General features: G+C 48.3%; 6 protein-coding genes across 6 annotated transcripts; 4 read left to right on the forward strand and 2 right to left on the reverse strand.

Moving 5' to 3' along the window:
* Nucleotides 1-1272: 1272 nt before the first annotated feature.
* On the forward strand, nt 1273-1960 carry BKA67DRAFT_530697 (uncharacterized protein; the record flags this gene model as incomplete). The annotated part of the gene is made up of 3 exons (XM_046099278.1): nt 1273-1448; nt 1482-1818; nt 1934-1960. The coding sequence occupies 3 exons, from the start codon at nt 1273-1275 to the stop codon at nt 1958-1960; spliced, it is 540 nt and encodes a 179-aa protein (XP_045964737.1).
* Nucleotides 1961-4189: 2229 nt separating this feature from the next.
* On the reverse strand, nt 4190-6221 carry BKA67DRAFT_641677 (CBF/Mak21 family protein; the record flags this gene model as incomplete). Its single annotated transcript, XM_046105783.1, has 3 exons — nt 4645-6221; nt 4389-4491; nt 4190-4330 (listed from the first exon to the last, which is right to left on the reverse strand). Exons 1-3 carry the CDS (start codon nt 6030-6032, stop codon nt 4190-4192), a joined length of 1632 nt encoding a protein of 543 aa, XP_045964738.1. The 5' UTR covers nt 6033-6221.
* A 405-nt stretch (nt 6222-6626) lies between these two features.
* BKA67DRAFT_653776 (transcription initiation factor IIF, beta subunit-domain-containing protein) lies at nt 6627-7827 on the forward strand (the record flags this gene model as incomplete). The annotated part of the gene is made up of 2 exons (XM_046106439.1): nt 6627-7391; nt 7453-7827. 2 exons carry the CDS (start codon nt 6627-6629, stop codon nt 7825-7827), a joined length of 1140 nt encoding a protein of 379 aa, XP_045964739.1.
* A 387-nt stretch (nt 7828-8214) lies between these two features.
* On the forward strand, nt 8215-9640 carry BKA67DRAFT_59046 (HAD-like domain-containing protein). The gene has a single exon (XM_046104592.1). It carries the CDS (start codon nt 8601-8603, stop codon nt 9459-9461), a length of 861 nt encoding a protein of 286 aa, XP_045964740.1. The 5' UTR covers nt 8215-8600; the 3' UTR covers nt 9462-9640.
* On the forward strand, nt 9519-10418 carry BKA67DRAFT_548596 (uncharacterized protein). The gene has a single exon (XM_046101527.1). The coding sequence runs from the start codon at nt 9921-9923 to the stop codon at nt 10377-10379; it is 459 nt and encodes a 152-aa protein (XP_045964741.1). The 5' UTR covers nt 9519-9920; the 3' UTR covers nt 10380-10418.
* A 4381-nt stretch (nt 10419-14799) lies between these two features.
* BKA67DRAFT_589966 (chromatin remodelling complex Rsc7/Swp82 subunit-domain-containing protein) lies at nt 14800-17422 on the reverse strand (the record flags this gene model as incomplete). The annotated part of the gene is made up of 3 exons (XM_046104533.1): nt 14800-16577; nt 16809-16895; nt 17341-17422. 3 exons carry the CDS (start codon nt 17420-17422, stop codon nt 14800-14802), a joined length of 1947 nt encoding a protein of 648 aa, XP_045964742.1.
* Nucleotides 17423-25149: the final 7727 nt, after the last annotated feature.

The raw sequence follows: 25149 nt of genomic DNA on the forward strand, positions 1-25149 counted from the left end.
CCGGATGTTGTGGATAACCGCAACTCAAACACCCTGGCAGACATGCCTCAGCAGATTACAAAAATTGGGCTGAGTGGTAGAGATTGTTCGGTGGTGATCACTCGATCTGGTCTGAAATACGTTGGCCTTGTCAGAGTTGGAACTCTGTTCTCATGACGCTGCAATTGTGTAGAAGAATGAAAGTTCAATAGCGTCAGTCGGTGTCGGAAACCGTTTTGTCCCGTTGTCAGTCAAAGCTTACACACAGCGCCCGACCAAAGGTATCCGCTTGACGCAACTCTATTTTGAGTAGACTTCAGCCCTTCCAACTTAGGTATACTAAATGAACTGCGCAAGATCCGAGGTCTGGGCGCAATTGTTTTGTTTGAGAGGTCTGCCATTCAGACATCGTTGTGTGTTGCTTGTATCAATATGATACATTCCTGGGAGATCTACTGCCCACGAGGGCCCCTAAACGTATTCCTTGATCTAACATCTCGGGACGGACGGGTACATCACTCTGTCACAGTTACAATGAAACCAGGAGCCTGTCGAGGGATCTTCGCAACCCTGCGTAAGCTCCATTCTTTCCCGTCCTCTCAACGACAAATATTCCTCCACCGCCAGATCTTTGAGAAGCTATCAAGAATGCAAAAATGGGGCCTAAAGCGTGTTTCGTCGCGTTTGCGCACGCGTCCAATTCTCGTAGTCCCCGTACCATTGATCCCGCCCGTATCTAAAACGGCACCAGAGACAGAGACGCTGAACCGGCTTTACTCTATCAAAGTTATTACGGCGACGCACTCCACTAACTGCAGCAAGAGATCACCGCTAGAAGGGGATAAAGAAGACGTGCACAGACAGCGGAGCCCGGGATAGATCTCTTCTGACAGCTCTGGCAAGCCCATCCTGGCAGGGCAGGCCACGGGGAACCAGGGTGGTGCTTTTACAACGCGGAACATGGCCAGAGAAGGACCTGAGGTACCTCAACGCATCGGAATCTTGCGACATATGGGATGATTTAAAAATTTGGGCATCAAGGTAAATCCCAACATCGTGACCTCCTAGACCGCAAAGACCAGAGGCTTGACCGAAGAATCCAGGCAGAGCCCAGCCACACAACCGTGTCGCATGATGGTCGGCTGGTGCTAAGAATGATGAGAGATGAATTATGACGCATTTATTCAAGTGCCATAAAATTTTGCTAAACTATGCTGAATTGCCCGGAACCGATGACGGCGAATTGAATCAGAGATCGAGTCAAACACGCGCCCGCCTATCTCTGAGAACAGTATGGGGGAGAAAAAACTCTCCGAAGAAGAAGAAGAAAACAGAACTCACGACAACGAGGATCCAACGTGCGAATTACGGACACGGAGGTTCTCGGATATTCGTGATCTTGTGAGGATAGGCTACGCATGCGCGATCATCAAAACGCCAGGCCGGCCAATTCTGGGCCACCCGCGCGTGTAAGTCGGCACTACTACGTGCCAATGGCCAAGCAAGTTGCATCACGATATCGATCCTGCTACAGATGCCTGCCGACTAGATTTGCGTGTCAATAACGTAATCAGCAACATCACTCTCTATACTCCATTGACTCATTTATCTTGCCAATCGGAGAAACATGTGCTGCACTTTCCACGCGACACCGCGGCAGGAAGATACATATCTAGCATAGTTGGCGGGCAGGTTGGGCAGAATCTCATCCACACACCTCTCTTGACGACAAATCGGAAAGGTCCAGTTTCTAGTTCGCAGCTTTTTCAGCCCAAACACTGTATGAACGGTCTAGACGGCCAGCAAACTTGTGGGATGGCTCAGCACATTACTCGCACAGTAAGAATTTCATAATCACTAGCGAGTGAGGACAGGACTTCTATCCGTGAAGAGGCATAGCTCGCCTCGACGTATTGGTTGGTCCTCAAGCTCCATGCGGCCTTTTCTGGAATAGGCCTCAAGCTCGGACAAGCCTGGATGAAAGCATTGATCAACACAGTAGCTGAGCGCGTCGGAGATTTGATTAGTAAACTATTCTTAGAGCATTTGAAGGAGTGAGTGCGCATCAAGCAGGACAATCGAAACAGGCGCAAGAAATCTCAAGATCAAGATACTATTATGACATCGTTTCATGACGCCAGACCGCAAAGATCAACTGCAGATTCTCAAACGGGATCCGAGATGTGGGCTCTCAGTTTCCGGTACTTAGCTCCCAAGTGGGCATCGCTTCCAAGAAAAATAAAATTTTTAAAGCTCGAAATTTTCAAAAACGCGGACGACGCACACCGACATTGCAAGTGTAATTCCGAGGTGCCGAAACGAGAAGCTAGGATTCTCTTATATCCTTTGTGGTTATCTCGACCGTCCGTATGAATCAAGACGAAGAAACAGATCCAAACACAATTTAAGAATTAGTGGAAGCCGTATTTTACTCCACGGCGTCGGGCACAAACAATGAAACAAAGGGTTGCGGCCAATTGAGTGGTTCGGATGCAATGTGATGAGAGAAAGCGGACCGGCCGTTTATGCGGCCGGTATCACCACAAGACCAACCACGGGCATTATACTGTGTCCGGCCCAGGCAATAGTGTGTGCCTGGGACGTAGAGTACCCCATTGTGGCAGGTGGATTTAAAAGCACAAATGGGAGCACAGTGAGTGAGATCCGGAATGAAAGAAGGAGAGCCTGAGAGTGGAACTGGTTTACGGTTTAGTATTTAAGTCAAATCCCCTAATAGGTGCGTGTTAGAGAGAGGTAGCGAGCGAGGTACAAATGCAATGGGCGGTGAGCGTGCAGATTCCGGATCCTCTAACAATCCTTGACAATTTACGATCCCATCCGAGTCAGGAAACAGTGCTGCACTACGTATCCTACATGCTCCGAAAGCCCACGCAATTACACGCCGTGAACAGGAATGATGGAACGCTGCATTAGGTATATTGATGCCTCGGCTTTACAGTGCATTGAATTATACGAAATAGGATTCCTGGTTTGTTACTCCCCATGGTGCCTAATCAGCGTCAAACGTTGGCATTTTGTGGACTGAACAATGCCGGCTGGCCGAACGTTTTCCAAGGTGAGCTGGCGTCGCCCTCTTGCGATTGAAGTGCCATGTCACACAATGATGTGATCTTATCGCAGCTATGAAGCCCAGCCACATGATTCCCAGCATCCTCCAAAATCCGTACTCCTTTGCGGCCGCCCGTAGAGTCTAATGTCTGTGTACGTAAGGTCCTAGGGTATCTTCACTGGTTGCTGGTGACATCAGCACTGCAGAAGCTATTTTTGTCAGATGTGTGTATAGTTGGAGTAGCGTAGTTGATTTCATGGCTTGTTCTCGACCGTGATACTGGCCCTCAAAGGCATTTGCTTGTCAAGCTAGCCGCAATTGGTATTTGCTTTTGATGGCTGAAAGATATCTAAGCCTCAGATGACATGGCGGTGTAGAACCGGCAGCTTGGGACTCCATAAGAAATGCGCAATGGAACAAGACTCGTTCTTGAATCCTGCAGATCCAATCCTTTGCTCAATCTCCTGATTGCATTTCAGCCAATAGTCACCACAAGACCTTGGACATCTGAAACGAACATTCTTGCCCAACGTCAAACCCCAGAAGCAACTAAGACCCTTCTCGTGTTACGTAGCGCAGACGTGGTTTCCCACAGGGACGAAACGGCATCGAATTCATCATCATTCAGGAGCTGTGCCTTACGCTATTGTGCTCATGTCGACATCCGATTGATATGACGGGGCGCTGAGTGGTTCCGTACAGTCGTTGGACCCGAGCAGTCGAAGTGCATTCCTCGACCCTGAAAGGTGGAACTTAGAACAGTTGTGCTTCGTTCATTCGGCTAGGGAATCCGTTACGACTATGCAAAGCACCCATAGTATCTGGACAGCTCACAGCATAAGTCTAGACTGACATTTGCACTACGCATGTGATTAACGACCATGGAGTGAGTCACCTTTCACGGCTCATCGCGTGTAGATCGGCTTTGAAGAGTGAGCAGACCCGTCATTATCGACGGTCACGAGGATTATTTGCACGCAGGACAGATCGAGTCATGCGATTCAGCGATATTCGGAGCAAGAGTTCCTTGATTGGCGATGACAGTATGGTGTACGATTGCAAATCATTCGGGTATCATGGATGGCTATGATATTTGTACCGTACGGTACTCGCTGAGCAGTATGTCCTTCTACCAAAGGGCTACTGGAAGTCCCACAGTTTTGTGAGAAGATTGTCCTCCGTTCCTGATGCCGGATCGTTGGGAAGGAATACTCGTTTAGGAATCATGAATTCCACAACGGGCGCCTTCTTGATCTGTTTCGACAGCTCGGCGTCCAATAACTGAACAGATGTTAGTGACACAACAGTCTCTGCCCCAGGATAGGTGAGTTTGGCTTACACTGCTGTAACTGTGATCTAAAAAGTCCTCAATGTTGTACGTCTGTTTAGTGAACTGCTCTGCCAGGATCTTGGCAATAGTTGCAACGTTTGGATGGTAGTGCCTGCAACATCTGGAGTCAGCCATTACTCTTTGTGGTTAATTTGGCTGAATTGCTAGAGCAACACGTGCTGAGAAGAGCGCAGAACAATTTCAAGCCACGTGCGCACCGGGTACACATTTGAAAGAACGGAAAATGAGTCCGGAAATTGCTTACGTCTGTAGCTGCACAAATTCCCAAACACAGGAGTCTATTGCCCCAGTATTCGATGGATCTTGCTCATCAGCATCGTAGGGGTCCTCAAGCCCCTGATTCTCTATCATCTCCTCCAATTGTGCTTCACGGTGCATCATGAAGGTAGTGAGCGGATGCTTCTTGAACAGGTTGTAGACCCAAGGGACAATAGCCACTATGGCGGCCGGTGGCGCGTGAAGGCATAACCGTGAAAGTCTTTTGATAAAGCTCGCCACCAAGGCTGCTGGCAAATGCGTGGAACCGAGGAATGTGTCGAGTAGTCTCAGAAATCTAGATCGGTGTTTCGAGTGCAGGATATCGGCATCCAGCAGCGAGTATAGCTTCCGGAAAAATGAGGGATAGTCCAAGTTCCTATTTTGAATGAGGTAGAATACGCCTGATAGGGCGAGAAGCGAGATGGAGCCGCCTGCATTGTAGGAATCTGTCAAGAAATCTGCAAGTGCTTCGGGCTGGGTGAACCACGCAACAATACTTTGTGTCATAATACTCAAGACCTGTTTTCTCTGTTCCCGATTCGGGCCCAATCGTAACAAGGAAAGCCATGCTTCTTGTCCTTGCTTCTTTTGCTGTGTGATGGATGTAACGGGATGGTTCTTCTTCTTTGGTGGTGCCGTGTAAAACTCGCCGAGGTCATCTGCCGACTCGGGTACATCCTCAAAGAAAGACAGTATGTCAAAAGCGTTACGGAACAGCTCTTCGGTTGGGATCCCAGTCGTGTCCTCGGAGAGGATAGTTTTGAGGGCCTTGAAGGTGTAGAAGCGAACATCGCAAAATTCGCCGAGAAACTGCTCGCAATAGTCTTGTCTAACGTCTTCGGAGCTTTTCTTGACCAGGACAGAGACAATATCTTTCAAAAAATCTCTGGGAAAGTTGTACTCTTCTTTACTACTGAGATGCTGCCCCTCAGCTTTCAGGATGCGCATCGCCAGTGTCAGTGCAGTTGGGCCTGTTGCCTCGTCGCCTAGGGCACTGAGAACCACCTGCTTGTAGTCGGTCAAGCGTCCTTTCAGCCATTGGATAACCAAAATTGTCTTCTCAGACTGGTCGGGGCGACGGGTGAGGCTGCCATTCGATAGCAGGCGTATGAATGTTCGACAGAGCGAAACATTTGCGAGCATCGAGAACTCATCGTCTTCGCCTGAAGCTAGCTCCAACAACTTTGAAATGTTATTGTAGTTCTTCTTAGATTGCAAGATCTCCGACTCGAGTAATAGAATGTCGACCTGGGGATCCTCATCGTCGCCGCTGCTGTTGCTGCTGCTACTCTCCGACTTGGCGCGTTTCTTTGGTTTCGAGGCGCCGTCCGATCTCTTCCTCTTTAGAGGAGCGTCTGCTACTTTTGCTGGCATTTTGACTGGCGCAATGATGCGCTTGCTCGTTGTCTGTTTGTCAAATAATGGTTGAGCCTTTGGAAATTTTGTCTATGATAACGACCGATAAGGTGGGATGTCGAAAAAAGTTCCGACAGCTGCGCGTCAGCTGGATTGGATTGATAAGAGCAGCCTCGATGGGCTGACGGAGCTTGAGCCTCAAGCTGCGCAACTCAAAGCTCAAGATTGCCAGTTAACTTCCAATCGAGCCATTCAATTGTCCGTTCATTGATCTTGAGTACTAGCACTAGTCTGTGTAGTACTAGATTTATCCTTGTACTGATATTCCGTGCTCCATGACCCGCAAAGCCTTTGGATATCAGTAGTAAACACGTGACCTTTCCCTCGAACCCAACTTAACATTTACCTTACGTAAGGCACCGTGACGTCGGCTTTATTGTGACGGATGCAGCGACATTGTGACACAATTCTTTTAACTGGTCCTTTGTCCTGGCGCCGAACGGGGATAGCCGCTTGCGCCTCAGAGATATCTCCATGCTGCCTAGGGATCAGATCGGTTTGCAGCACAGATTCAAGAGCCAAGGACAAGGACGCGATAACCCGACCGCCACCATGGCTACAGTCAAGAGCGAGCCTGGTGTCAAGCTGGAACCCTCCATCAAGCCCGATCCAGATGATGTGAAGCCATCACCAGACGCCTTCGAGGATGACGAGTTGTACGAGGACGCCGGCGACCTAGAATTCTACGATCCGAATGAGTCTCAAGACAACGCGTTTCTGGCACATCTGCCTAAATATCTCTATGACCAATGGGCCCAGTTAGGCGACGATGAAGAACTCGTGATAGGGAAGGTGCGGACCTGGGTCGAAGCCGATCGGAACGGTCAACAAATACAAAAGTTCGCCATTCTCGTTGATTCCAGCAATCCAATCCATCAAAACGTTCCCAAGGAATACACAATGGAAATGAGAGATGACAATCTTCTGAATACCTTCATGTTCACGGAACAAGACTTGCCTGGATTCAAGAACAAGACTCAGGCTGGTCCCAACAATGATATTCCGCCTCACCTGCGACCTAAGCCAGCCCAGCCCAAGGAGAACGGAAAGCCTGAGCCAGGAGCTGGACGACCGCGGAAAAGAGAACCGTATTATCGCAAAGCAATTCCCAAGAAGACCGTTTTGTCTGCTCGGTTTCGCAAGGAGATGAATGCGCAACCCGTCATGACTCCCGAGGCTAAACACATATTGGCTTTGAGAGCAAGTGATGCCCTCAAGCCCAAGGCCACCACCAGCATCATGTCTGGAACAAGGAACCCAGTGGGTATCATTCACGCTGGTACTGCTATCGGCAACCAGAAGATGAGCGGTTTCGTCGTGAGTCTTTACTTCAGTGCATTTAACCCAGTCCATTGTTTTATTGATCCTTGTATTCTAGCGGACTGTCGATCCAAGGGCCAAGACCAAGGCCAAAAAGGAAGAAAAGGCTGCTCGCATGGAACAATCTGCCCTTCTCGATGCAATCTTCAATCTTTACACCAGCCGAGGCTTTGCATACTGGTCTATGAAATCCTTGAAGTACGAATTGAAGCAACCAGAAGCATGGCTACGAGAAAACATGGAACAAATCGCGGTTTTGCACAAGACTGGCAGATTTGCCAACTTCTGGGAACTCAAGCAAGAGTACAAACCGGCTACCAACACTGCTCCTAACGACAAAGTTGCCAACTATGGTGATGAGCCTGGTGCTGACGCAAGTGGCGGTGACGATGAAGATGACGACGATAACGTCGAAATGGTGGATGTAGCATAGGGAAGTTTTCTATAAATTTTCATTGCCAATCTGTGGCGCTCTCCGTGCATAAGGGGGTCAAATGGCGTTTGGTAGCATGAGGCTGAAGACACTGGGGAAATAGGTCTGTGTATGATAATATGATACCCTTGGCAGCATGAGCAGACTATTCGATGCATGCTGCATTCAAGCATCTAGCCATGCAGCTTCTAGGCCAGAGTAGCTGAGCTGTATCGAGGATCAACTCGAAATTCCGTCAGGCTGTGCGAATTTTTATTTATTTATTTATTGGCCCTTCTTGAAGTAACCTGGATACCCTTCTTGTCAAACATATTAAAGCTTGCTAAAAGGACTTCGGTGATTTCATTCGTCAATGACCTTCCTTCCGTTTCCGGCAACCCACCCAAAGTGGCGCATACAAAAGTTCACGGAGGGTACAAATAATTCTTAGTATTCTTCCAGTGATATAATTTCAGATAACATCAAAACTACAAGATCTGGTAGATAGCTGGTAGGAAAGCCGGCAGTTAAACATAGCCTGAAACCGTTTATCACATTGGGACTAATTATTGTTCGAGTTCGTATTGGTTCTGTGTCGACAACTTACTGCCATCGTGAAGCCCCGCAATCCCCATTTGACTCCATTCGGGGTCACCTCCAATGGCTTCGGTCATCCGTTTCTCTAAAACTACGTCATATCCCAATACCACCTTATAATGGTAACTCATCACCATCATCGCAGAGACCTTGGCGGCCACAGAGCATGATTGGTACTTGGATCACATAACGCTAAAATGTCAATATTCCTCGACTTTGACGGTACGATAACGGTGCGCGACACAATTGGCGAGCTCGCGAAGGCGGCGCTGCGCATCCAATCAGACCGCGGGCTTGACCTTGACAAAGAATGGGATGGTGTCGTCAAGGCGTACATGCGAGATTACGACAGGCATGTTGACGAGTTCCACATCAAGGAGCAGGAGCGTTGCCAGCCGGAGCAGGAGGTCGAGTTTTTGCGCGAAATGAAGAACGTGGAACTAGAGTCCCTCGACAGGATCAATGGCTGCAAGGTGTTCGAGAATGTCAGCGAGGAGGATCTCTGGCGTGCCGGGAAGCAGTATGTCAGGGACGGCACGGTGAGGGTACGGCCGGGCTTCGGGAAGTTTGTTCAGAAAAGAATCAAGGAAGGCTGGAGGATATGGGTCATCAGCGTCAACTGGTCAACGGCTTTCATCGAGGGCGTGTTGGATTGCGGTGATATACATGTCATCGCCAACCACATCCGGCAGGATGGAACTGTCGTCGGTCCTGAGATTATCAACAATACTGGTGCCGGTGGGATTCGCAACTTGACAAACTCCTGCGATAAACTGGATGTCATGAAAGCTGTGCTGCAGCGAGACGGTGTGGACAAGGCGCCAAGCTTCTACTTTGGTGATTCAATTACAGACCTTGAGTGTCTGCTCAATGCAATGTATGGTTGTGTGATAGCTGATGGGGAAGGCGAAGACTCCAAGTTGTTACAGACCCTGCGTAGGATTGGGAAGGATGTTCCAAGGACTAGGGAAACACAAGCGTTAGTTCACAGCCTCACATGGGCGGAAGACTTCGAGGAAGTAGATAAGTCTATCGGCTTCAGCTTGGCTGCGTCATAAGCCATAAGTAGCACCGCATCTATAATCCCCGGTCATCTTTGGCTGCATCTATAATCCCCGGTCATCTTTGGCTATATCGTATTTCGGTGACTAGAATTGATATTTTCTATCTGCAATGGACGAGGCTCGTCGCAAATAAATACGCATGCCTAACGCTAAACAAAGGCCAGCAATGCATTCGAAAAACAAAAAAAAAACTCAAATCGCAACAAAGACATCTCAAGATTCAATGTTGAACCAAAGACGTCAACATTATTTATAACCTGGGAAATTACCACGGCCAGGAGATGTTGTTATTCTTCATATGCTCCTCTCAAAGGGTCACCAGCAACCCATATCAGTTCGGCTGTCATAGGCAGATCATTTCCTAGAAATCTATTTGAAAAACCAGCTACGAAAAGAAAAGACTTGATCGGTAAGACTTGATCGGTATTCGTAGGAAGTTCTATCTCAGATAAAATGTGCATATTCAAACGCACCATCTTCACAGTCTGCTATCATTCACAATGGTCCTCACAGCCATTCCGACTCTGTAAGCATCAGGAATCACACAACGCAGGCCAGACTCCCGAGCCGTGCAAGCAGGCCAGAGGGCATCCCCTCGCTACTGTTAAAGTTCAGAAGAAGTGCCCACAATGTGAGGGTGCACATCAGACCGTCGACGAGAAGCTGCAAAAGGCGAAAGACATAATTACTGAAAGCAAAAAGACGTTGGTCCGTGCCGATGAGAGATGTAGAGCCTTATTGGGTGATGCGGGTATTGATGCCAGCGGTGCTAAGGATGAGGACGAGGTTGAGATGGAAGGGCTGAAAGAGGAGATAGAAGCTCTTGACGATGAGTGGCCGCGGAATTACACAGCAGGGGAATTTCTGAAGAATAGGAAGAAGGCAGAGAAGGCGAGTCTATTCATGGGATAGAGCTGAGGAACACAAAGTATAGTTCTTAAAGCATTTGAGTATATTACATTCTGAGATATTATGAGCACAGTATTGATTATTTTCGATGACATCGCTTACGAAATACTAAATCTGTGGCTCAGCCTACAGATTTTCAGAGAGCATCCTGTAGCAAATTTCATCCGAGAGCGGTGGTGTTTGACTTACCTTAACAGACGCAAGTCTTTGTTCAAATCTAAATTCGCCAGTATTTCCAATGGGTGACTTGTCATTTTGATAATCTTTTTGCCCCATTATTTTCGATGGCGCTCAGAAGTCGAAACCACAAAGTTCTCCTTGTAAGTAGCAAATAGCTCTCTTAACCAGGTGTTTACCATGAGCTTCCGCTACATCTTGCACTATATCAACATGCTGTCAAATGGCAAGGCTGTATCCTGCTTCAGTGCTTGACTTCAATCCCCAGTAGTGAGATTTTTCTCACATATTTAAGGATCTGATGTTAAGTGTGAACCTTTACTATCGTATGCCTATGGCAAATTCCCCATGCACCGTCAGGAAATTGATATGTTAGGGTTTGTTGACAATCCAGAATTTCTTTGTCTTGGTTTTAACAAGAACTGTTCTAGCGATATATTAAGAAAATCACGTCGAGTAGCATATAATTGAAAGGTTCTTTACGAAGTGATCCTGATGAATGCAGACTTGGATATTATAAAAAGTAGTATATGAGGAAGATATAAATAGAAGCAGGTTCCTGCAACCAAAAAGATTTAGACTTACTCAACACAGCCCTTCCTATCTCCAACCCGCCAGGTTTCGAAGTTCAACAGGATCGTGTTTGTAAGGAGGCATAGGACCCTCACTAACACCCTCCACAGTATGGAACCCAGCAGATTAGAATGAGAAGTCTCTTAAACTTCTCATACAATGAAGTCTATACATTCACTCACTTCTACCCTTCCGACGACATATCGACATCACCAGCTTTCAGATTCTAGAGAAGAAATATTCCGGTTACTAGGATTAGCTGGGGACGAAGATGATATCGTGGTCATATCAAAAGATACGACACTCGTGTATGTTCTTTACTTACGGGTTATTCGGGACTAACTATATCAAAATTTTGTCCAATGAGAAGCGTGTACCCCCCCTCCCCCAACAAAAAAAAGAATCTTCCGTTTCATAACATCTCAAACATCCATTAACCTACCCTACTGCGCTCCATACTACACTAATAGGTTCGTATTCCAATTACCCGTTAATTCAATGACTTTCCTCGTTATATCACCTTATATTCGTGGGCGTCCTTCTTGGAAATTAAATGTGGCCTCTAGGAACCTTTGTATGTGTCAGTATCCTGCGCACTCTCGTCTTGAGGAGACTGTCAATTAGGGATGGGAAGGAACACGAATTCCTATAGATCATGTTTGCCACAGACTTACAATGGCATTCTAAGGTTAGTTCGAATACGCTGAACCTCTATAATCTCGGGGTTGGTATTCTTTTGGTGGGAAGCGAAGATATCATATGTGAGGTAGTCATATACTTCTCATAGTGGTCTGTATCTAGACCTCTATAAGTCAATTGGCAAAGACTACAGTTTAGAGAATATATAAATATTCAGACTGACCCAATTAACTTAAACGACAATTAAATAGCCCAATTAGGAAGGAACAACCAGTGTTTAATCGGTTTAATCAGTTGGCAGTACGCTCTTATAGCACTCGTCAGTCCAAATGGTATTTCCACAACTACATACGGGTTAATGGGGAGGGGACCAACATACTTCAACCAACCATTCATGTTTTATTTTATTTTACGAGCAACCGGTGCAAGTGGCCCTTGGCCATTCCGTTAACCGCCGGACTATCAAAATTACCTAACAAGGCAAGTCACCTTGATGAATGTTTTCTCCAAATCCTGCTTACGCCCACTGCACGCAAACAGGCCAACCCAACCGACCATACCTACCAGGAGTTTGGTACGCGTCAGCCCTAACTACTTGATTCGTCTCTGCTAATCACCACGTCGGCTTTTCCTGCACTGGACGCTAAAGCAGAATAGAGACATAACGCCACACCCGGCAGTCCATCTTGCCGCATCTGACTCAGCATCACAGGGGGGCCTGGGCCACCGCTCCCATTGTTCTCCCGGCTACACGTGCTCCGTTGGGGTATACGAAGTCTTGCCGGTATTTCCTTTGCATGGAAGACATAAGTACGAAGAGCATATGCAGGGAATCACATGATGTCAGGGGTATGCGAGCGAACCGTGGTGGGCGCAATTGATTTGCTTATGCCAGTGTGAAGAAGAGGAAAAGGAAAGAAAAGTAAGAGGGCAGAGCGATAGCCGGGCGAGGAAAACTAACTTTTTGGATGATCAGTGTTTCTGCGTCACAAAGGTACTGTTTGTCCCGGTGATAGCTTTGCGTACGGGTCACGGAAACTCGTTTTCTATTTTCTTTTTTTCTTCTTCTTCCCTTTCCAATCAGTTGTTACGGACGACCGACTGTGGGCTAGTCTAGAAGAAAGTCTGAGATGTTTGGGAAAACTCTACTAAAGAGACTAATGCAGCCAACAAACGTTCAGTCTTGCTGTCAGTTGTCTCACCCATATAAAGAAATGAAACATACTTCTGCGATGTGTCGCCTGTGAGTGGCGTCTGGGTTACCAGAATGTCAGTGGGTGACCGTGATGCTGCTGGCTGCGGCTGAATTGGGAGCAGAATATTGAGATAGTGATCACTACAACTTGCAAGTTGCAAGGAAGTGGGACCCAGCTGTAGATCGAACATATGAACATCCGAGTCGACCATGCAAGCTATGATGTTATTATTAATAAGGGTAATGCCGTTCCTGCAGTATGGACTATAATAGATGCCTCAGGTCTCCACCTGGTGCCTCAGGTACAAACCTACGGCAACCACTTTAGGTAGCCTTCAGTAGAACAGAGTTTAACTCTGCTACTTACCATTACATCACAATCCATATCAATAGACTACTATTAATCACCATACGTGACGTGTCTATCAGACTGTCTTAGTCCGCGTCGTCAAGAATCAATAGCATTCTTCGTCGGCAGTATATGGTAAAGGAAGCTTAAGAGTAAGACTCACGATCATCTAGGCGGGCACCAGGTCATAGAAGTGAGATACATCGCTAGGAGGAGAAGGTTTCAATTCCAATTAAATATCAACGGTCCAACCCAATTCAAACAACAGTACCGGTAATTTATGGCTTCCAAAGTAAACAGATGGGCAGTAGGATATCCCATCGACGATGTTTGTCCTGAACCACAAATATGCAAATTCCCTCATCCATATGTGAAAAGTTCAATGATCCTACTCGCGAATTACCTGATAGGACAGCCCAGAGCAACAGGCTTGCTTTCCAGTTAGCTCAGTCAATAAGAACATGAGAAGTGACCTGACCCCCTAACCGTCCACTCATGCATATGTAAACGAGAACACGCCTGAAAATGACAAGATACCACCGCAAAGATATAAACCAAAGAAAAGAAACTCCACTGATGCTCCCAGAATGCACACTGCAGTCTCTTCATTCAGCTCATGTCAACACAGGATGCAGGATAAAGTATATCAAGAGCAAAGGATCATGCAGTCGCGCAACAAAGCTCAGCATCATTTCATCCCACCATGCAACCCTACCAGCTACTCCCCCCCCCCTCCGGACTCCAATATTTCACAACTCTGATCCGCAAACTGTTATCGTAGACACAGAAGAAAGTGCTGAGCCTCGAAATCATGCGCAGGGAAGTTGTGGCCGTTATGATCCATCACACGCATGCCACATCGAGAAGTGTTGACAGGTCGAGCAATTATGAATTAATCGTATAACTGTGGCCAAGCACCTTTGACCATGAAACCTTTCCAGTCCCGATCATCGAAATTATCGTCCTGCTCATGCTGACGAATAATGCGGAGAAAGCCGCAAACGGGCCGCCCACCGAGAAGAAATAAGGAGAAGAAATAAGGAGAAGAAATAAGGAGAAGAAATAAAGAGAAAGAAAAGAAATGAAAAGAAAAAGAGGAAAGAAAATCAACAGTGGTATCAAGTGTATATGCAATGCCGATAAATCCAATCATTTCCATAAGATGTGCAAGGAGAGTTTGTGTGGCTTTGTCATAACCCCCTGAGTGCGGTTCGCCCAAAATCGATGTTTGAGGGATAGGTCGTTTGGAATCAATTGCACAGGTAGGAAAGCCAATCTCCAAACTCCTCTATGGTCTCCGGGCTGATGCCGCCAATGTGGGTGGTCACTCGCTTCCCTAAAAGGCAGATTTGCGTCTGCTGGTGCGTACTCAACTCAACTCATACGTACGCACCATATGTACCCATGAAGCATGGATGAAGCGCTATTATGAGCGTCCGCAGCTCGACTTTGGTGAAAAATTTAGACAAGTCAATCGAGGGGTGACTAGATCATTGAGGTTGATTAGCCCACCAATTACCACCAGCTGGGCTCTGCTGGTTTGACCACCCTTGAGTCACCGCTGGTGCTGGTGCCGGGTTTTGAGGCATGAACTGTCTTGGGGTTTGCTCCGGTGGATACATGCCCTGACCTGGGTTGCCGTAGTTGCTCATGCCAGGCATTCCAGGGTATTGCATCGCCGTCGGCTGCATCTGCGGATTGCCCGGAGGGTGGCGGAGCTGGGGCGCTGGTGACTGTTGGGGATGGGGTGATTGCTGAGGCTGAGTAGTATACCCAGAATAATGCTGAGGGGTCTGAGGAGTCTGAGGATGACTCCACATGGCATTCTGACCATAGTTGTATGCCTGGGGACTTGGAGCAATGTTACCTGAGGGACCCGACAAGCTAGGCGGTCGTGGTTGCTTCTGGGATGGAGCTTGAGGCATGCCTCGCATGGGTGCCTGGCTGATGGGCTGCTGGGTATGAATCGACTGAGAGTAAGGGGCAGCAGTCATCATCATTTGAGGACTCTGATTCGGCACCAAGGATGGCTGCTGTAGGTTCGCAGCAGCGGCGTGTGGCGACTGCCCCGGTCTAGTTGTTGGAAGCGACGAATCGGCACCACCAACTGTCGGAGTAGATGGTTGTTCGTGAGGTCTCCGCCACATGTTCTGCATATAGTCGTTCCGTACCTCGCGGCCTGAATTGAGTGAGCGGTTGAATTCAGCAGCATGATGGGCCTGCGCATGGATCTCAGACAAGGGGCTTGACTGAGTTCTGTCCTGGTAAGCAGGGCCTGTGATTTCCTGGCGGGGGCCACCTTTGATGAAGTTGTAGTCTGGGCGGCGATCGTTCAAATCTGTGGATGGAGCGGTTATCATGGGCATTCTCATCGAGCTTCCGGGTGGCGCTCCAATCATACCTGGTTGAACTAGCTGCGGCTGCGGCGGAGCACCAAATTGGCCTGGAGTATTCGTGTAAACAATTTCGCCATGAGGGCCGCCCACAAGAGGAGGAGGATTGTTGGCTGCAGCGGCTGCAGCGGCTTCTTCGCGAGCTTTGGATGCACCAGGTCTCTTCTCACCAGCCAAATCTGCCTCGGTGAAGCCCTGCTTGCGGGCCTTGCCCTCCCAATAATCATCCCGTACTCGTCGTCCGTTCACAATGACTCTGCTACCGAATTGTCGAAACATGGACCGAGCGGTCACTATGGCGATTTGCCGCGATCTGTACGAAAACGGCAATATCTCCTGTGCCACTAGGTCATCCTTTTCCACTTGGTTGGCGATAATTTTGAAGAGCGACCTGTTCTTGTTAAACAACAGATACGAGTCCCTGTAGCCCAGAACCCTGGCGCACTCCGTGGCCAGCATGAAGAGCTTGTCGCCTCTATTGGGAACCAGAAATGTTCGACATCTGTATTCACGGTTGCCAGTAAGCTGACCATTGGGCATGACCTTCTTCTCGCCAGCTTCGTCGGTTTCACGCGGCAAGTACTCATCGCCCCCGGGTCCGAGTTGATCCGTGGTGTGATCACGCACAGTAGGCAATGCCTTCAGGGTCGTCTTCGTAGGTGTCGTCTTTGGTGGTGGCGAGGTCTGAGGCGCATGGGCGGGGATGTATGTTGCCTGGGCTGGGAGAGGCACGCTCTGTGTCTGCGGAGTTTGTGGCGGCGGCACCATGGTGGGCAAGTTGGAGCTTATGTGAGGGGGTTGCTGCGATTGATCTGCTAAGCCTCCCGTCGGTCGAGGTTTCATCGTCGGCCTCCCACGCTTCCTGGGGTTGTCACCTGTGTCGCAAGTAAAAGTCAATGTACTGGTCTATAGCGTTGCTGATGTTGGCTTCTGTGCCTGCGCGCGTGCGCGACAGAAAACGCTGTGCGGCGAGGTTCAAGGTCGTACAACCTGAAGCTTAACCATCATGTGGCAGAGTCGCGCAACGCAACGCGACGCGATCGAGCTAACATGCGGCTGCACGCTACACATGTACACGTAGAGAGAGAGGCTCAAATGAGACTTACCATCGTCTCCTGGTGTTCCAGATGAGTGTATTTCTTGATAATCAGGTGAGCGACTGCGTTTTAGCCCTCGGTTTGCGTTCAAAAGTTCTGTGTGACGAAACGCGACATCAGTACCATCAACAATGTTCATGTTGTAAGCGCATCAGCAGAGCGCATATCGCAAAACAAAAGGCATGGCGACGGCGCGCTGCGAGAAAGACCAAGTGGCAGTGTCCGTTATTGTTGTTGTGCTCATCAACGACTTTCAACACGCGATCAAGTGAGTCTCATTCGTGCTTGCAGCGCTGACGCCGCTGAAGATAATAACGACGGGCATCGCGGTAGGGTACAGCGGCATGTGCAGGGCGGCGCGGCGCATCGCATCGCACTGCTTTGCTTTGCTTTGCTTTGCTTTGCTTTGCTTTGCTTTGCTTTGCAGTGCAGCGCATTGAGTACGGGTTCCACTGAGAACCACGGAACTAACTCACCCTTGGGTCGCAGGGAAGGCCACCGAGATAAAAGAATACAAAAAGAAGTCGAGGCGCCGACTTACCATGATTGAGCGCGGCAGGGTTGATTGTCGCGGGATTGATGGTCGCACCCTCTGCGCCGTTTGGCTGGGTGGAATGATACATCCGGGCGGAGGCGAGGCGACGATGGCCTGCGTGAACTCCTGTCCTGTCCTGTAGTTGCGAGCGTGGAGAACTGTGATGGTGCCTGCAGAACGACGTGTCTTGTTATAGTTGGACTAGAAAGTTGTCGCTCAGATGAATGACGCGCTGCCGATACAGAGGCGAGGTTGATCTTGCCGAACTTGAAGGGAGGAACTGCAGGATTGTGTCTGCATATGGTTGGTTAAGATGGCGTAAGTCCCAAGGCTGAGTTTGACTTCGTGGATGGAGGGGAGGGGTCGAATAGTAATAGGGAAAGCTAGACCCGGAAATCTGTACTATGTACTAGTTACTAGTAGGCAAATCGACCTAATCGATCCTTTGCGATAGGTAGCCCACTTCGGGCGACCAGGTGTTAGGTACGGACGGGAGTCACTTTGTCCTCTTCAGTGCGCTGCGCTTGTGGGATCCGGGGTAGGTCTTAAGCGTTACAAGGACGTCCTGTCGCCGCTCTGGTCTTTTAGTAGGTTGGTAGGTAGGCAGGCAGGTATGTAGGTATCAAATCAGATGGCCGATTTGTCTTTCTTGTCAGTTAAATTTGGCTGTCGGTCCCTCGCACATATAGTCTGTCCCGAGGCAAATAATAGTAAGGCACAATCCTGAGCCTGAGCCTGAGCTTGAGCCTGAGCCTGTCAGTGGGATGAGTGAGTCCCTCGTTCTTCTGAGACAATGCGCGCCGACAAGGGGCGGGACCAAGGATTGGTGGGATTCGCCCCGGCTTGGTCGAGTAGATAAATAAAGTCGAATACACGTCCAAATTGACTGGTGCAGACGGAGGAGCGTGGCAGGCAACTCAGTTGTGTAATAACCAAAGGAATACAGTTCTGCATGAAGTGCACTAAATAAACAGGGCCAAGCTGCACGTTAGATCTGGGGTGTGCCAGGAAGAGCCGGCAGCGATGGCAGCAGACAAATAGAAGAGTAGCCGTTGACTGGATAGAAGCCCAGAAAGTTGATGGGATGTGAGGGATGGGGGATGTGCGACGGCACGTCTGTAGTGGGTGTGTGGATGGATCGACGGGTAGACCAAGGTGATGGAGAGGCCTGCCGAAAAGCTATGCCACCTCCAGCTATTTTAGTGATCCGCTGGTGTTCGTTAAGAATGGATAGTACCAAGTCTGTAATTCTTAGTTGGATAGTACTGCAGCCGGACCGATGGGTAGTTGCGTGGGTTCGCTCGACTAATGACTAGTCAAGGTATCCAGTAGATTTGCAAGCTCATGAGCTTCCTTGATTCTTGGGACGAGGTAGTTCCTTTTAGGAATGGCTGCTCCACGAATCGTCAAGGCTGTATCGGCTGTGATATATGCTGGCGGACGAAAAGCTGCTATGGAGACATTGAAACGTATGCAAATGCAAGTGTATCTCTGAGAAGTTCTGCACGGTGGGTTTCTTCTGCGTCCCGCTTGTATCAAGCAATAGCACTCTGACTTATAACATGCACTGCAGCATGTGAGGAACGGAGCAAATACCGCAGAAGAGCAAAATTATCAAGAATGAGGTGTAGCTGTTATCTTCGCATGAAGAGCCCCGCAACCAGAGATGCTAAATGATTTATGATGGTGATAGTATGGTTTGAGTGAGAAGAGGGACAAGTCGGAAAACGCGCTGAGTGGGTGAATTGAGGACCGTGGAGCGCGGAGCGTAGAGCGTAGAGCGTAGAGCCATGCGACGAAGGAAATCACCGCCGCCGCCGAGCAGGCCGCCTACCTACAAAGCCAAGGGATCTTGACAAGGGTCGAGCGCCCAAAACGCAATCTGAGGTACTTGAACGGCAGGGGTTAAGACCGTGAGAAAGAGTCATGAAGTGCAAGGGTTCGGAAGCGTCAGCTGCAACTACAACAGTAACAATCAGCACTCCTTCTAAGTAAGAGTCGACGAGTCCAGGTGAAATACTGCGAGACGAGCACTGGAAAAGGTTAAACGTCTTGTCTTGTGGACGAATTGCGGTTGTTGCCGTACGGGGAACCGGTCATTGCGACAGTAGTGGCGAAAAGAGAAAACTATTGATTACTGGACTCCAACAATGACAGATTCAGATTCAGAATCCATGATCGACGAACAGTACTAGGATGCTTTTCTCACTCGCAACTACCTACATAATATCGAAATCGCAAGCCCCTTTCTTTGGCGTCAGGCTGAAAAAGTATTGATGGTGATGGTGATGATGATAATGATGATGATGATGATGACTGGTGCGCTGACGCCTGGCCTGATCATGGATCCCCCGCCAGCCTGGCAGGATTTCTTGAGATTCACTTGAAGTGATCGAGGGTATCATTGAATACCATTAGTCAGGAAAGACACGAAAGTATTAGCGGATGCAACGGTACTCCGTGGCAATGATGCGCGTTGAAAAAGGCATATCCCAGCTGAAGTATTGGCCACGGCTACACACGATCCAGATACACGCCAGGTGTTGTAACGGTAGCCCGAGCTTGCCGAGTATTCAAGTCGGTACTATGTAGTTATGTAGTGTATCGGCTGAAAATAGCATACCACGCTAGTCTATAAGGGGTAGGAGACTGGTCAGACGATGCAGCCGAAAGCTTAAGGAAATGACTGATCACTGCGCCGCGGTAGGAGTGCTCACGAAACCGTGTGTATGCACGACGCGCTTGGGTCCTGCTGCCTGACGGTCTTGACTCTCCAAGCATGGAAATATTTACAGTGCCACAACATTGTCAAGCTGAGAACAGAAATTTCTGACCGACGCGTGCATTGTAAGGTTATGGTCTTTGCGTTCGGTTCGGTTCGGTAGATGGGGCTGCGGTAAGACCATTGATCTTTGTGTCAGGTTGAGCCCTGATGTTCTCAATATTCAACTATACAAACTGCGGTTTTTGATAGACAAGCGCACAATTGTCCGTTTGCAGACGGAGGAGCCGCTCACGACCAAGACATTCAGAAAACGGAACAATCACATAAGGTTCGAGATTTAGAAGGAAAGTGTCGCCACTATACATCACGAGACAAAGATAAATAGATCTGCTTCTTGACGACCCAGTTCCCAATGAATGTATTGTTCGTCATGAAGTAAGTAATCTGGACAACCATTGGGAGAGCTTAAACTAGTAACATCTTGGCTCCAGCATAATTGCTTCTTGATTTTGAGCTATAAGCGGTCAGCTCTTTATAAATTATTTTGGCTTGCTATTAGTCCACATTGCATTATCCTCTTAATGCGTTCTCGACAGCGAATGGCCCAGTGAATTTTCGAGTCGTAAACTCGCTTGGCGTACGGGAAAACATCATGGTTTCACAACACATGTCAAAGAGAATCAATTTAACAAAGTCTATCTGTGTTGTAAGCACTAAAGAGTATGAATTCGAGTTCTGTTCTGGCGCTGCTTCAATGAATGCTGGATAGTAGTTATTTGTGGCGGCCATCTGCAAGCAGAAATAAACACGCCCCTCCACATGCCTCTATATGTGTATTCCTGATTCAATGATGACTAGCTGGCTAGATGGTCACAGACATCCCCTAAAAAATGTACCCCCATACAAGAAAAACATAATAGAGTCTGATAGTTCGCAAGCCGGAAAATTCAAGTCAATGCTTGGGATATTAATAGCAAGTGATCACTAACCATATGATGTTATGCAAAACAGATTGCAACAAGATACTGATATTGACTTTGGCCAGAACATTGGTCTTATCTCATCCCATGTGTCCGAACAGAGAAACACGAAGCGCTAATTGATTTAGAAACCCAATATTGCTGCTCAACTGGAGTGGCTGTTTTGCGTAATTTCTACTGGCTTATGCTGGTCTCCCACGCATACGAATTTGTATAATGACCTCGTTATGTTCTCCCAAATATAACCGTGTTATGTTGCAAGTTAAGGCTTAGTGGCATATCTGTGATCGACCATCGCTGACCGGCACATTCATGACTGAATATATAGGGCAAGGGCGTCTTGCAATAGTTATCGCATATTCCCGCAAGGCCCCGTGGGCTAGAACGATGGTTATTCCATTATTGTGATAATAACGAAATCTTTCACATGCCCAAGACTTGCTCAGTTTGGCGCAAGCACGGTGGAGTAGCTCACACTGCTTGAGGCCTTGACTGGCTATGCTTGGACAGATGACCTTACTATGCGACCGGTGTAGATTGGTCGGTGGTATCCGTTGAGCTTTCCCCGAAGGCAGGACTACCAAGAACCTCTTTCTTCCGTTCTTCCTGACATGTTGTCGAGCATAGACCGTGGGCCCGTTCGATAGGTGCTCGGAAGCATTGTCTGAGGGATCAAGGAACATCCGTCGGTAGTGAGATAGACTAGAACCGGGGCATCTTTGTTATCTGCGAAGATTTAAAAAATAAAAATAATCGAGTTATATTGTTAGTCTGTATCTGCTTTGAGTACCATAAAAGGCATGTAATACTGACAAAACCGGTTAGGTCGTACAGGTCTAATGTCGTCCACTGGCTTCATGCACGATGCTGCAGCCTACGTCTAGTGCCACGCTTTTGTCGAGGTGCAGAAGCGCGATACAGCGCCGGGTTGCATTTTGATGTTGACTGTCTGACTGTCATCACGAGCACACATTATCAGCAACTGGTACATACATCGATAAAGAAAGACGCGACCGACCACCTCGGACGGGTATGCTGCCTATCTGTAAATAATCTAGCCATGAGCAATTTACATATGCCCAAACGATTACCAAAGCGCCATGCCAGTATGTACGAGATATGTGGGGCAGCTTCGATGATTCGAAGAACTATGATCGCCTATCACAATCAGTTTTCGCACCGAAGAGCTTTCGCTTGTATGTATGTTTCACAAAACCGGAATGAATGCCTAATCAGGACGGCAGGTTTGTATCTTGGAACGTCATTCCACGTCAAAGCCAATCAGGGGGTCTACATTCCTTTCGCGCAAATGACTGCCTTCAAAATCGGAGATATGTTGAAATAGCACATGATTGGCTTGGCCTCCGGTATCCCTGGTCGTAGTCATATACGATGAAGCGCCACAGCTGAAACCTCGTCGCGATCGGGGCGGGCTTGAGAATTATTGCATCTCCTGGCGCCAATGTGTAGTGCAGTTCAGGTAGCCGCTTACTTACAGTAGTTGTAGATTTGAGTTCATGACGGAAACCAGAAGATTTAGCCTGCCTTGATCTTTTCCAATGACACTACAGAGCTGTTACAGCGAAGTTGCCGCGATAAGTCGACTTTTGCGTTGGACGAGCTAAACAGATAAGCAGTGTTTCATCCTGGTTTACCAAAGTATTGCAAAGGAGCACGTCGTCGGGAGTGGAATGCCACGCGGTAGGGTAGAATTATTTAGTCTTGCAACGCTCCAAGTAGCCTTCGATAGCACAACCGGTAAGCCAAGTTCCGTGCTTGCAACTTCTTACCCCTCATTTCAATGTCTTGCCTTTTTACCATTTTTATGCCTTGACAACAGGTTCGCCTCAACTCGAACTGCGATAGTGCGAACCACAGTGAGAATACACTTCAGAGGTTCGATATCTAAAGCTCTCATGTGACTCAGCAGGGAGTGCGTATAAGCGTAAGAAACGGTGTCGTGATGGAGGTCGAGACTGTGGGGAAGCAAAGCAGCCATGACGGAAATGCCAGTAAAGTGGTGTGAAGCTCACAAAGCTTCAGAGGTCAAGAAGAGGGAGGGAGGACTAGGGTTCTCGCGCCGAAGCGACTTGAAGAGAAGGGTCGCAACCAGCAGTCATTGGTTGTATTCGTTCATGGTGGCTCCGTCTAAACCAACCAGCTGACACAATCTTTGCATTGACCATCTGCAAATCATTGCTCGACGACTCCACACACCCTTGATATCAATCCGCAGAGGCCCCAGCTGCATCGACTACAACATTGAGAACATGGATCAGACTCTGTGGGCTCCTGTGAAGTTGGGGTATGAACATCAGCATCCAGAGCAGCTGCCAAGATCACGACACTGTAACATCACTGCATAGACCGTGTCTGTGTATCTAGATGTGGCTTGTTTCCGATACTCTGTCTCACGGCATTTGGTCCCAGCCTGCTACTGCCACATTTCATTCTCAAATTCTTCCCATCGAGCTTTTCGGGAGAACGGCACCGTACTGATAGCTTGACATACTGCAGCCTGCGTCGGATGCGCTACAAGCCGTGGTAGCTCTATTTCGGAACGTGGCCCACCAGTACAACACTCAAGTGTCATGTCCTTGTCTTCTGGCAATCCAAGGAGTGTACTCCATGACCAAATAACCACTCGGCTTTGAGCACTGGCCTGGGCGTCCACTCATTTGCCGTTACCAAAACATGGATACAGCACAGCGGGAAGGCCCCTGGTTACCCGCTCTTGCAGGCAGTCACATTGATCGGCCACGAGCTTATATTTACTTTTGCTGGACCGGCCGCCGCTCGTCTCATTCCAATCAGAGGCTGTATATCAAGAAAAGATTCAAAAAAACATACGATTCATGAAGAGAAGCCATTAAACATGCCCATGGGATGCCTCAGTCTGGCGAACCGGGTGATTCCCAATCCTATTGCTTCCAGTAGCCTTGGCAACATTCACAAGTTATGCGATCGGTGAAGTCACCAAGTGGTTTGGCCCGAGGCGTCGTCGAATCCCTTGAATCCCTCGTGTGAAGCTCTTGGCATACATATGCGTGATACAATGATTGACTTTTGAAGCGGCTCGAACATGGCATTTTGTTTCGATGACTATAGCCCTGCTGTTTCAAATTTGCGTCCGAAGACCTCTTTTAGTGTACCAAACACCAAACCGCAGTCATTTGGGTAACATTGGGGAAACATCCCGGGGATTATATACAAAGCAGCACCCGCTATTCGACCGCGGACAGTGGGATTCTGCCAGATGATATGTTCACGGTCTCCTGCATATCGAACAGCCTGTCACAAACACTTCTTGGCTTTCTACTTTTGACCTGGACGGTCATCGTGCAGCCGAAAATCTTGCACAGAGTCGCACCTCGGCTCTCGCATGCTATATGTTTCAAACTCAACTTACGGGAACTGTTGAAGCAGGGTTACGTGACGCTTTTTTCCTGCTCTTCCACCACGCTATGCAATCCTCATGGCCAATCTTCCAGTAGGAGTTGGCACTGCTCGTTGAACCCGAAAGATTGTGTAATCGACAGTACTGCCCACAGATGTTATACTTCTGCCTATATTATTGTTGTTCCAATAGTCGGTTGCTAATGAGAGATACCATGGTGTAACATGTTTGCCAGTCCTGGCTATTTCAAATTATAGCACTGCGAATTCACGGAGCGGGAGCGCAGACTTACTGGTTCACCACTTGCTAACACAGGCTATGAGTTGACCTTGATTTGAACCTTCAACCCATCGGAGATGTACTGTTATTTTCAAATCGAACAACGGATCAGGGACCCATCTTGACGTCGAAGTGCGAGACGTGGCTATGCAAAGCAAATATGGATGAAGTCACCGGCTATGTCGCTTCGATCAGATGACTCAGATTCGGCATGATAGAGTACTCGTATCTCTGCAGCCCTGGACCTGGACAATCTGGGGGCCAGTGTAACACGACATTCCAGAGGGTGGCCGAGTGGGGGATCGGTCATCTGTTCGGTGTTGATGCACGTCTCGCCCGAACGACTTCGTTTTCCAGCCACGGACTGCGGTGGTCTGCATATCGGTGTAGGAGGCTTGCAATCTTCAACCTGGATCGTATCGAGTCGCTCCAGT

This window comes from Truncatella angustata (genome assembly GCF_020726525.1).
Source record: "Truncatella angustata strain MPI-SDFR-AT-0073 chromosome Unknown BKA67scaffold_1, whole genome shotgun sequence".
NCBI lineage: Eukaryota > Fungi > Ascomycota > Sordariomycetes > Amphisphaeriales > Sporocadaceae > Truncatella > Truncatella angustata.

Coding starts and splice junctions, on each gene's coding strand:
- BKA67DRAFT_548596 (XM_046101527.1), top strand. CDS start 9,921: ATGTGCATATTCAAACGCACCATCTTCACAGTCTGCTATCATTCACAA.
- BKA67DRAFT_59046 (XM_046104592.1), top strand. CDS start 8,601: ATGTCAATATTCCTCGACTTTGACGGTACGATAACGGTGCGCGACACA.